The sequence below is a fragment of the Meleagris gallopavo genome, chromosome 12 (assembly GCF_905368555.1).
Source record: "Meleagris gallopavo chromosome 12, MGAL_WU_HG_1.1, whole genome shotgun sequence".
Taxonomy (NCBI): domain Eukaryota; kingdom Metazoa; phylum Chordata; class Aves; order Galliformes; family Phasianidae; genus Meleagris; species Meleagris gallopavo.
This window is the reverse complement of record NC_139415.1, coordinates 19,724,574-19,737,253: the sequence shown is the minus strand read 5'-3', so window position 1 is coordinate 19,737,253 and position 12,680 is coordinate 19,724,574. Positions and strand designations below refer to the sequence as shown.

The window sequence follows — 12,680 nt, the reverse complement described above, 5'->3', positions numbered from 1 at the left end:
AGATGGTAACACTCAGCAACAAGGAAGGAATCCCAATACCGCATCTCTACTTAAACGGCTTTGATTCACTGCCAACAACTCACTGACTTCACTTTCCCAAAGATCCGCCTCCTCCCACCTCCAGCTCCGGCCAACAGCCGCTCCTTCTGCCCCACAGCCTTCACATCCTGTTCGCCCCTGCCCTGACTGCAAGGAAGGCACTTGGGATCCTCGCTGTTTTTGTGAAGGAACGCTACTACAAGCTTAATTTCTGGCTACGGAACTCCGATACGTTTAGATTCAAGATTTCTCCGTTGGGTTAAATACGTTCACACAAATAAGAGCACCAGCAGGGCAGGATGGAATCGGGCCGGGCCGGGCCCAGCCCACCACTGCTATCCGACCGGCCCGGCTGGCGGCTCCTGAGGGCTCTTCCGGAAACTCCGCGCCCGCCCTGCCACAGCCCCGTCCTTCCCCGCGCCCGGTGTGCCCCACAGCGGCTACCGCCGCCCCGACCCCCGCGGGGCGAAGCACCGCCCACACCGTCCGCGGGCCACCGCGCAGACGCGCCCTTCCCGGCGGCCCTTGCGCTGCGCGGCGCCCGGCGGCGCGATGATCCACGAGCTGCTGCTGGCGCTCAGCGGGTACCCGGGCGCGGCCTTTACCTGGAGCAAGCGCGGAGGGCTGCAGGTGCGGCGCCGGCCCTCCCCTCTTCTCCCATTTCGCTTCTCTCCTCCTTCACCGCTCTCTTTTCCCGCAGGTGTCCCAGGAATTGCCGTTCTTGCACCCGAGCGAGACCAGCGTCCTGAACCGCCTCTGCCGCCTCGGTACCGACTACATCCGCTTCGCCGAGTTCGTGGAGCAGCACACGGGACACGTCCAGCAGCAGGTGAGGCCGCAGCGGTGCGGCGCGGACGATGATCTGCGCTGCTGCTTCTGGCACAGAAGGCCGTCGGTGCGGCTCTGCGCCGGCGCAGACAAACTCACCGTGCCGAGCAGGGCTCTGTGTGGTTCTGCGTGGTGTAAATGAGAGAGGGTGCACAACTGCTTGCGTTGGAAGACGTGACAGAGTGCGGAAGTATCATTCCTAGGGAAGGGAACGTCACGTTGTAATTTCTGGTCCCTGCGGTTCATCAGGAGTTGTGAAGAGCATAGGGATTCTGGAGGCATTCCTAAATACAAACGAGCACTGAATTTAACAGTGCTGCCACGTGTGCACCATTCCCAACTTCTGCATGCATCCACAGAAGAGCTAAACAGCTCTGTTTTGTTTTGTTTTTTCCTGGACGTTTTATGGTTGTTGAAGGTGCATTTCAGAGTGTTGTGACCACTGGCAGCTGGTGCAGTGTTGCAGGAAGTTCCATTACCCATCAGACCTGTGCTGAGGACCTGAGGATTTTATTGTTCTGTTTCAGGACCATCACCTATCTCAGCAAAACCAGAGTGGATTGCATGGCATTTATTTGCGAGCATTCTGTACAGGTCTTGATTCAGTGTTGCAGCCGTATCGACAGGCACTGCTTGACCTGGAACAAGAGGTAAAGGAGAGGGACCTGGGGCAAGAGGCTGTTTGCTGCTGGCACATTGTGGAAGCTTGTCATTTCTGCCATTACTGTATTGACTAAGTGGTAGTAGCTAAAGAGACAAGATAGTTTCCTTTTCACTTTGGGAATGGCTTTCAAATTACTCCTCTGAGATGCTATTGTAAATGACTGTTAATTTTAATAAACTGTCATTCCCCTCCACATACAATTCAATAAGTGCCCCATCAGCTTTGAAACCTGGTGCTGTTTCACACTATCATGACTAATGTTTTCAGTTGTGAAGGTTCTGATAAAATCATCCGGGACTTGGCAGCTGTTCTGTCTTAGGTACTGTCGTCATCCAGAGGTTTCATTAAAAGTTACAGCCTACATGGGACTTAACATGATATGAAGCATAGAGCCAAACTTGTCTTTTTACTTATCCATGCCATGTTTTAATTTTCATTAATTGCTTTGTTGTTCTTACAGTTTCTGGCTGACCCACATCTTTCCATCTCGCATGTTAATTATTCCTTGGACCAGGTAATGCTGATGAACCTGTTCATGCTAATGATTATTCTTGACATTCTGTAACTTGTTTACACCACTCACTTCTCATTAGGCAAGGTTTAGTCTTTCATCCTATGTCATTTCTCCTTAACATTTCCAAATTTATAGTCCTATAATCATAGTTAGAGGATCACTTGCACTTTGACACAATGCATAGGAGGTCCTTTCCTTTACCCTGGCATATTCCTCACAACTTCTGTTTATTCTGAACTGCAGCTGGAATACAGTGGCCTAATGACCCTTGGTCCAGGTGAGGATGGACATTGCTTCCATTGATTTTAGGGTCACTGACAAGTTTCCAGTTTGAGTGAAAAGCATGCTAACAGTGTGCTTGAACCTGTTGTCCACACTTACTTATTTGTAACTTTTCTTCTTGTGCTGCAGTTTCAGTTACTCTTCCCATCCGTGATGGTTGTGGTGGAACAGATCAAGACTCAGAAGGTATGGTGAAATTTTAACTAGTCTCTCTTAGCTAGTTTCCTCTTTAGCTGATGAAGTATTTCCTGCTTTCATCCCAGAACTGAATGCTAGGAAAAAATGTGGTTTCAGTTATTCAGTGTTGAATGCTTTACACTATTGAATCTCTTTACACTGGATTTGACTTTTTCTCATTCATTATTAGCAAGATGCATTTTATAATCACAACACACTTCAAACTACAAGATGCTGCTAGTTGGAATTTCTTCTTTTCTGATTCTGTTTTCTTCCATGCTCACTTGAATTAAAAAAAGAAAAGGAGTAGCTAATGTTTTCAAAGTCTTGAGAGGCTTAGTTTTTTTCATCTAGGGAAGCTTTTGAGAGAAACTTACATAGGGGACTTCTTTCTTCACTACACAGAGTATGTTTACTCTCTCTTTCTGTCAGACCTGCGCAGTTCTTCGTGTTAGCTGGAAATGTAGCATTTAAATGCTTGAAATAGTCAGTACAGATCCAAGTAATAGTCCTACTCTAACTACTTTTTTCTTCTGTAGATTCATGGATGTCAGATACTGGAAACTGTCCACAAACATAGCTGTGGGGGGTTGCCTCCTGTTCGCAGTGCTCTTGAAAAGTAGGTAGATGCAACAAAACTATTTTGTACGTACGTAATACCTGACAATAGTATCAAAGTGTTTTCTTACTTTTGAAAGCAGATGATGCTGTTCAAATTGGGCCTGCATGATTTAAAAGGGCAAACTGTCACAGTACCCTTTCTTTATCTAAAACAGACTTATGGCAAGAATTAAGGCTTTCTCCATATTTGGAAGTCTACACGAAATGTCTTGGATACAGCAGATGTTATTGTTTTTATTCATCCTTTAGAAAAATAAATTTCACTGGGTGAATTTTTTATGTTTGTGTGCCCTTGGGAAGAAAGTAAGTACCAAATTGCCTGGCTGATCAACAGGACTTTCCAGAATAATGTACAGTGAAGTTTTGATTACTGTGTGCAGTGGACCCACTGTCTGTTTCTTTTGATTTCAGGATTCTGGCTGTGTGTCATGGAGTCATGTATAAGCAACTCTCTGCCTGGATGCTGCATGGATTGCTACTAGACCAACATGAAGAGTTCTTTATCAAACAGGGCCCTTCTGGGAATATCTCTGGCCAACCCGAAGATGATGATGATGACCTAGGAATTGGAGGACTTACAGGAAAACAGCTACGAGAGCTGCAGGACCTGGTAAAACTGCAGGTTGTAGCTTGGCACCTTCAGTCATCAGGTGACTGAAGAGGAAGTGCTGTCTTCTGCTTCAGTGCAAATGATACAAATGACCAGTCATTCTAGAGACCCGATGTACTGGGTCTGGCTGGGTTGGAGTCTAATTCCCTGCAGCAGCCCATAAGGGGCTGTGCTTTGCACTTGTAGCTAGAATGGCATTAATAGCACACCACTATTTTCTGTATTACTGAGCAGTGTTGGCATAGTATCAAGTTACTCTCCAGCCACTCCAGAGCCAGTGGGTTGGTAGTAGGCAAGAGGTGGGGAGGAGACATTGCAAGAGCAGCTGACCTAAACCTACCAAAGGCATGTTCCATAAAATACTCTTGGCAATAAAAGCTGGGCAAGGAGGAGGGGCTTTTATAAAGAAAATGTGTCCTGAATAACTGTGATGCTTGTTGAGGTCCTGTTCTGCAAGACATGGCTGAACATTGCTTGCTGATGGGAAGTAGAGAATAATTGTTCTCTCTGTGCTTCCATCTGTCTCTTGCTTGTTTTTCCTCCTTTTTTTTTTTCCTCTCTTTGATTAAATTGTGCATATCTTAGCCTGTTAGCATTTTATTTTTTTTTCTCCCCCTTTTCCTTGGAAAGGGGGGGAGAGAGAGAAAGTGGTGTGGTGGAGTTCAGCTAGCCATTGTGAAACCATCACATCTGATAGGATGGGAGATCAATAGAATATCATTGCAGGTTGCAGCTAGACATTAAGAAGAGATACGTACTGAGCTCAACTGGACAAACTTGGGGGCAGAAAGCCATACCAGTGGAATATGAATAGACACAAATAATATGAAGTGCTGTAGTCATCCTGCTCTTTTCTGATTCCTTAGCCAACAGCAATCTTCCACGCTTAGTGAAGCATTACTGCATTTGAATAGTTACTGCATCAGGCTCTAGTGAGAAACAACTGCAACTCCATAAATTCACGCTCTAGTTTACTGTGAGAAAATATTTCCTGGGTACTGGTGGTTTTAGTATGTTGCATGTAACTCTGTGAATGCACAAAAGATCCACTGCAGTTACACCTCACACTGCATAAAATTAAGTGCCTTCTATAAATAGTCTTTGCTGAGAGAAGATTGCTTCTCTCAGCAAAAAAAAGCAAAAAAAAGCAAAAGCTTTAAAAGGCCACGGAAAACCAGGTACTTTTAGTATACTCTGATATTTATTACTTTTCCTATATAAGCCTGGTCTTCTCAACCTCTTTCTCTCCTTGTGCTTTCTGTCTTCTCCCTGGTGTCTCTGACAGCGCTTGATTGAGGAGGAGAACATGTTAGCTCCATCTCTAAAACAGTTTTCTCTGCGAGTGGAGATGCTGCCATCGTACATCCCTGTGCGAGTTGCTGAAAAAATCTTGTTTGTGGGAGAATCTGTACAAATGTTTGAGAATCAAAATGTTAACCTGACCAGAAAAGGTAAGGAGCATCTTTCTTACGGCCTTCACTCAGCTGTGAAAGACTGACGAGTATGTTCCAAAATACTGTATGAATGAACTATTTAACAGTCACTGTTAAAATGGTCAGCTTCAGGAAATACAAATGGCTGTGCCAGATCAAAACAATGGTCCAGGTGCTCTGCTACTAACTGAGTGCTAAGGAAGGATATAAGTACAGCATGAGTAAAAAATACTTACTTATAACTAAAAAATACTAAGTTGTAAGTTATCATCTGACTTACACTGGAGAAATAAAGCTTCTGTAAAGGTCATGTTGCCCTTTGAAGTTCTGTCCCTGAAGGGTTCAAACAATTGCAGGAGCACATTGGGTGTCTGTGTGTGTGTGTGTCTGTGTGTGTGTGTGTCTGTGTGTGTGTGTGTCTGTGTGTGTGTGTGTCTGTGTGTGTGTGTGTCTGTGTGTGTGTGTGTCTGTGTGTGTGTGTGTCTGTGTGTGTGTGTGTCTGTGTGTGTGTGTGTCTGTGTGTGTGTGTCTGTGTGTGTGTGTGTGTGTGTGTGTGTTTTGCAGAATGGCATCACAGAGTTAGAATGCATGCACAAGCATGAGAGATTGATTGCAGCGTAGTCCCAAAAGTGCCCAGGGAAGACAGATGATCATGATGGAGCCTCAAAGACAAAAGCAAAACAAAGACAATTCCAACTTTTGTTCTCTTTGAGAGCCTGATTGTTCTCTTTGAGAGCCTGATGGGTTTACATTGGAAGATGCTTTTTGGAAATACAGTGCAGCAGGAGAGGAGGACTGCTCTGGATTCTCGCTTAAGATTATCTATGTAAAAATACTCAACTTACTAATGCCAGTACAGATAACAAAGAACCAACTGAATTGGACTGCTTTCTTCTGTTTGTAGAGGTGAGGAGTGGTTTCAAAAATCACAAATTCCCAAGTCCAAGCAGTGGGATACAACTGAAAGGGACAAAGCATGTGGAGAATCCAACCAACTGGTTAATACAGCAGAAAAGTTCAGGGTTCAATGATCTAGCCAAGTCCAAGAAAAAGGACTGTTTGTTTGCATAGAAAATCTTTTCCTTCTTTCCTTCTCTGCACTTATTCTTTTTTTCTTTTTTTCTTTTTTTTCTGTCTGACACTGCAGCACTGCCACATCAAGTGTCTATTGTGTATTTGCAGTACTGTCTTGCACTTGGTACTTCAGGGCCTCCACAAATTTACATTCCTCTTGTCTGATGTGATGTTGTGCGTCCCGGGCAGCCTCTGTCCCACTGTGCTGGAAAGGGTCTGCACTTATTTGAATAGTATTTGTTATTGTCCAAAACTTTTCTCATTGTTGCACAGGCTCCATCCTAAAAAACCAGGAAGACACTTTTGCAGCAGAACTACATCGACTCAAGCAGCAGCCACTCTTTAGTTTGGTAGACTTTGAATCTGTGGTTGACTGGATACGGAGTACAGTTGCTGAGGTAAGGATCCCAGGTAGAATAACTATACAGGTTGAGGAGTTTTGAATTTTGTGAATGACCAGGAGAAGGGAAGCTGTTTACAATAAATTAAAATAGGAAGGTGAAAAGAAAAAAGGTAGCTTTCATTTTCTTATCAGGCTTAGTGTCATGTTCTTCCATCTTCTAATGATACAAAGACTTCAACTAATATCGGTGATTTGCAGGGAATTGTAAAACAGTGATTGTATCACTTATTACAACTTCAAAACTTTATGCTGTTATTTCAGTAACCGTTAGCCTTTTACTTAGACAAATGCTTGTGGGTTGTTTTTTTGTCTTGTTTTAATCTGGGGAAAAAAGATAAAGATCGGAGAACAGAGGAGCATAGAAAAGTGAGGACAAATAGGATTTGATTGAATTCATAAGAATTCGCTTTTTTTTTTTTTCTTTTTCCTCCACACATCTTCACGTTTCTTACTAATGCATCAAGAGTATTCTAGTTAGTAGCATGGGCTGCCCACACTGGAGTCGTCTTAGTGTGTTCCTCTTTTGTTTTATAGACATTTTATATATGCGCATTTTGAATGTATCGCAGGTATTTTAAGATTCAATTCAATAAAATTCAGTAAGTTCAGATGTATCTGAGATTTCTTGCTTTATTTGTTTATTCTGTCTTCTCACTAGCATCTTTGGAAACTGATGGTGGAAGAATCTGACTTGCTAGGACAACTGAAGGTAATGTTACTGCTAACTTGTTTTCGCAAAAGTAGCTTAAAATCAGTGGTGTGGGATTTTTTTGTTTGCTTTGTTTCATTTTTTTTAAACAGCCTTTTCCCAGTAAATGCTCTACTGTCTTATATTTTGTACTTTTCTCATTTAGGTAACTGTATTTTCATTTCCCAAGATCTCAAGCATGAGTACAGTGGTATAACTTGATCAGAGGCAGAGTTAGAGGAGTAAATGTATGTGGTTTTGTGCTTTGCATCTTGGAGATTCATTGTATTGCTTGCAGTGCATTGCATTGTAGACTTTCTGGATGAAGGTCAGAGTTTTCCAGCTGTGTTTTGAAATGACAGAAGTTGTCCAAGTAATTAAAAAATAAATGCTATGAGTTAGAATGCTTACTCCTTCTGCTCAGTTTTTTATATGCTTACATACAAAAACTTATCTGAACAGATTATAAAAGACTTTTACCTTCTGGGAAGAGGTGAACTGTTTCAGGCCTTCATTGACACTGCACAGCACATGTTAAAAACACCACCTACAGCCGTAACAGAACATGGTGAGTGCTGATTACTCATCTACAAAATGTCCTCTCTGTGCTCTGGCAGGAAAATAGTTAAATCCAATGCAGACTTCCCCATCTTATCCTCTGGATGTTGTCATTAGTTTTGAAAGAACAGCACTTCTAAATTACAGTATAATACACATTGGGCAAAAATAACTTTCAGTAACAAAAATAATCTTTCCATAACTTTCAGATGATAGGTTTCTCTCCATATCAAAGAGTGGAGTTAAAGCTGTGGAAATAATGTTAGTCTGTTATGGCCCAATGTAAATAATTAATAGGTGCAAAATAAGCACTATCTGCATCTTAAGTATTCTGTTAATATTTGTGTTCTCTCTCTATCAGATGTCAATGTTGCATTTCAGCAGTCTGCTCATAAGGTACTGTTAGATGATGACAACCTTCTTCCTTTGCTTCACTTGACTATTGAGTATCATGGAAAGGAGCATAAAGGTATCTATTTGCATTTTTAGTAATGAATTAAGAGGGATTATGACAGTGACCTTGTTCTCAAATCCTCCTACCCTTGCGTGGAGTTAAGAAATATTAAACTGTTTTCCTTAGCAGCCCTGTGCGATACCTTAGCCTGCTTTTCCTTTTCCTGTTCTGTTCTTTCCCCTTTTCATTCTTCTCTGGAAGGCTTTGCCTTAACTGAGAGGATGACTTAACTAAGCACCTTACCTGTTTTCAGATTCTTCTCAGACTCGTGAAGGGCCTTCCCGAGAGCTTTCTCCACGTGAAGCCCCTACATCTGGCTGGGCAGCTCTGGGCCTTTCTTACAAAGTTCAATGGCCACTGCATATTCTCTTTACTCCTGCTGTTCTGGAGAAGTAAGTACTAGCTATTATCAGTTAACTTCCAGACACAAAGACATCAGGCACCCAGTATTTTTTTCCCCTCATAGAGAGAAAGGTAGAGCTTTAGCACTTTAGCTTGCTCCCTGAACCTTACTCTTTCTACTTAGTCGTGTTGAGGTTACTTGTTGCAAATAAGATACGGCAAATCTGTCAGCAAAACTGTCAAAACTGTCAGCTCTTTTCCAGTAACGATAGAATCACTTCATATTTTTTAGATCAATAACCAATCAGAAATCTGTTACTCTGAGATGGGCTGTTACTTCATCTACCCTGTCTTTTGGCAGGCAACTGCCTGCCATTTCTCTTTCCAGTCTTGCACTGTTGTGGTCTCCAGTACCTGTACCCAAGAGTTCTGTCCTAAAACATCTGTTATTTTTTGACTGTAGGTACAATGTTGTGTTCAAATACCTGCTCAGCGTGCGACGGGTCCAGGCAGAGCTACAACACTGCTGGGCTCTCCAGATGCAACGTAAACACCTGAAGTCTAACAGAACTGATGCCATCAAGTGGCGTCTGAGGGACCACATGGCTTTCCTTGTGGACAATCTTCAGTATTATCTCCAGGTCAGGATTAAACAGAGTTGAACTTGTATCGCTTCATCAGGAACTGATAGAAATGGTGGGAGCACTGAAGTTACAACTTTTGGGTTCCCAGATTCAGTGCTACAATTACACAGTTAATGGATGTGTGAATCAGAGTTTTACGTGTTAATAGAAATGCAAATGTTTCTGGCTCTCTAGCGCTACTAAGGAGTTGTGAGAAGCCCTGCTTATCCCTGAAGCTGAATCACTAAGATACCATCCTGTCTTGTTCCTTTGCCCCTTGAAGTGAGCTCTGATTTGTTCAGTGACAAGGAGTTCTTTGGAATGGTTTTGTTTTTTTTAGTTATGACTTATTTTTTAATGGAAAGGAGCCACTTTCAAACCTAAACAATACTTAGTAGCATAATTTTGCGAGAATTGATTTGTTAATAGCTACAACAGTAGAATCTCGGGGGGGCTGACTTTTACTTTCTAGAGCAATAGCTTGAGTTCTTGCTCTCTGCTTTGCTCTGAGCGCAGCATGCAGGCTTTTGCTCATTGCTGGTGAAAATTCATAGCTAATGGAGGTGACTGTATTGAAAAATAGTGCTTTGCAGCTGAGAATGTGATTTATCGAGTAGTGTTGTGTTCTTTATTTCTACAGAAACTACTACAGAAACAAATAGGAAGTATAACTTCTGGAGCAGCCAAGTACTTTTTCACTAGTTAGAAAGCAACTGTTTGTCTACTTAATTAATATTCAGGGATCGATTCTTTTCTTCCTTATTACTCTACTGTTGTTGTATATAAGCTCCATTAATGAGGCAGATAGAAGTTGATGCTCAGCCTCTAATGTAAGAATATGAATAGGGAAAGCAAATTCCTTACACAACTTCTAGCTGGTCTGAGGTACCCCTGTTCCTCAAGGAAGCCGTTAATGAAAATTGTGTTCATCAGGTGGATGTACTGGAATCTCAGTTCTCACAGCTTCTCCAGCAAATAAATGCCACACGAGATTTTGAGAGCATACGACTGGCTCATGATCACTTCTTAAGTAATCTGCTGGCTCAGTCTTTCATTCTCCTGAAACCTGTAAGTAGATCTTGTTTTCACTTTTTTTTCCTACAAGTTGTTTCAGGGATAGAAATAAGGCCTTTGAAATGCCACAGCTGCTTTAACATCTTCCTTAGTGACTGTTGAAAAATATGGTATATCATTTTGATTATGAATGCTTTAGTTTTCAGGTACTAAAAAAACCCCAAACTTCCTCTGAGCTCTGTTTGTAACTGGTAACTTGTAGTACTTTTTCCATACAGGTTTTCCACTGTTTAAATGAAATCCTGGACCTTTGTCATAGTTTTTGTTCTCTGGTAAGTCAGAATCTGGGACCGTTAGATGAGCGTGGAGCTGCACAACTCAGTATTCTGGTGAAGGTAAATTTCTATTGATATGGTCTTGTTCAATTCCCTTGCAAACATCTAAGCTTTAACTTCACTCCTGTTCTACAGCTGTTTTAAGCTGAGATCAGACCTTATGTGTGAATGCTTACAATTACTTGAATTAATCAATACCTCCTGGGTAGAAAAACTCCACATCTCCACATGCACAGAGGGGAGGTATGTGCACAGATACACAGAAGTTACAATCCTCTTGAAATACACGTCTGGTTTTACCTCTCCTTTTGGCTACCTAGCACCTAATTCTTTTGGCGACAGGTTACCTTATAGTAGACCACAACCAGAAATCTTTTGCAGTGATACTTTTCTTCACACTGTTCAATGATTGGAAGGGCTTTCCTGAACAGGTTTCCTGTAACTTGTAGGGGTTCAGTCGCCAGTCATCACTGCTCTTCAAGATTCTCTCTAGTGTTCGAAACCATCAAATAAACTCTGACTTAGCTCAACTGCTACTACGTCTGGATTATAACAAGTATTACACACAGGCTGGAGGAACCTTGGGCAGGTAGGAATGACTTCAGGAGTGCTTGCAGAATTATCTTGAGACACTTGAAATATAAAGCATGCTAAACAATCATAATTAAGCAATGTTCATTTCATAAGCCAAAATTACTGGAAGCAAAATGCTTCAAGTAACAAAACAGACTGATTTGGTTTCTGGTTTTTGCATGTGCTTCCCTCCATTGTTTTGAGCTACCTGCTAGTTAATACTCGCTGAGAAATGGTGATGGGTGTTAATAGAGGGGTGCTCCTTGAAATTTGTTAATATTAATAAATTGATATGTTAATATTGCATCCTTTTCTTGCAGTTTTGGGGTTTGAGCACTAAGACCTTTTCTTCAAACTGCAACCAATAGCAGAGTGAGCAGTGAAGCCTGTGGAGTTGGCTCTTGCCTAGTGAAGCACTGTCAAAAAGAGCTGGGAGGAGGTGCCACCTATCTGCAACTGCCTAGTGATTACAGAAAGCTTCTCCATTTGTTCAGAACTAGTTCAAATATGCTTTCCGCAGCCTTCATATGCTCATAAATGCTTCCAGAGAGGCAGTCTATGCTTCAAGAAGTGGGGAAAAAAAAAAAACAAAACAGAATGATGTCTTGGCTGTTCAGTTGGACTGCGACACTTGGCAATCTGGAGTATGCAGGAAGTAGTCTGTTGTTCTTGACCATGAATGAAGTTTTAGCTTTCTTCAGAAATTGAACTTGGCTATCGTAAACCAGTTTATCGCATGTCTGCTAATCAAATACCTTTATGTAAAAGCAACAACTACAATAGCATTTTGAGATAGACTGGACTGAACAGAGTTTAAGAATATTTTTCTTTTACAGAGAAAGCATGTGACATTGCTAGCCCAGTCCTTAATATATTTTAACATGCTGGAATTATTCACACCTGTTAATATTTGCACCGTTCAAAGTGCAGATCTCCCTCTGCTAACAGAAAAAGGTGCTAGAACTAAAGCTAGGGAGAAACTTAAGACATCATCTGTATCTGTACCCTGTTTTCATTCAAGGCTATTTAGAATGCTGCTTGTGACTAGCGTACTGACTTGCTCAAACCAAGGTAAATCTTTGGCATGCACTTTTTTTCCCCCTGCACCTCAGGCTCCCATCAGTTTATTTGTCCTAATTCCCTTTCCTTTTCCACTTTTGTATTGCCAGTCTGTGCTGAGGCAGGTTAATATCTGTGTAGTCATAACAGGAGGGAAGAAAAAAAAAGTAGCCAAACCAAAACAGTACTTTGTTCTCACAGTTCTTGCCAGTTGCTTCAGCAGTATCTTGTTCCAGCAAGTTGTAGCAGTACACAACATTCTGTTCTTCCAAAAAACAAAAGTGGTGCTGGTGCCCTGAACTCAGTCATAAGTCCATCATTCTGTAAATAAAATCTGCCACCTTTCCATCCCTTTGTCATTGACTTTGTGTTGGGGTCAGGTTTTAGAG

At 41.9% G+C, this 12,680-nt stretch overlaps 1 protein-coding gene across 4 annotated transcripts; it reads left to right on the top strand.

The window, feature by feature from the left end:
* Positions 1 to 473: 473 nt before the first annotated feature.
* On the top strand, positions 474 to 12,639 carry TUBGCP4 (tubulin gamma complex component 4). Of its 4 annotated transcripts, none has more exons than XM_085234112.1 (18): positions 487 to 669; positions 740 to 868; positions 1,395 to 1,517; positions 1,992 to 2,045; positions 2,457 to 2,513; positions 3,044 to 3,123; positions 3,537 to 3,747; positions 5,021 to 5,186; positions 6,516 to 6,640; positions 7,304 to 7,354; positions 7,796 to 7,901; positions 8,253 to 8,360; positions 8,599 to 8,737; positions 9,151 to 9,328; positions 10,244 to 10,378; positions 10,603 to 10,719; positions 11,109 to 11,248; positions 11,553 to 12,639. In XM_085234112.1, the coding sequence occupies exons 1-18, from the start codon at positions 592 to 594 to the stop codon at positions 11,563 to 11,565; spliced, it is 2,010 nt and encodes a 669-aa protein (XP_085090238.1). In that variant the 5' UTR covers positions 487 to 591; the 3' UTR covers positions 11,566 to 12,639. The 4 variants fall into 4 exon arrangements, with proteins under 4 accessions (XP_085090239.1, XP_085090238.1, XP_085090241.1 ...); XM_003209615.5 differs by having other exon boundaries at positions 495 to 669; positions 3,537 to 3,735; XM_085234113.1 differs by lacking the exon at positions 11,553 to 12,639 and having other exon boundaries at positions 474 to 669; positions 11,109 to 11,252.
* Positions 12,640 to 12,680: the final 41 nt, after the last annotated feature.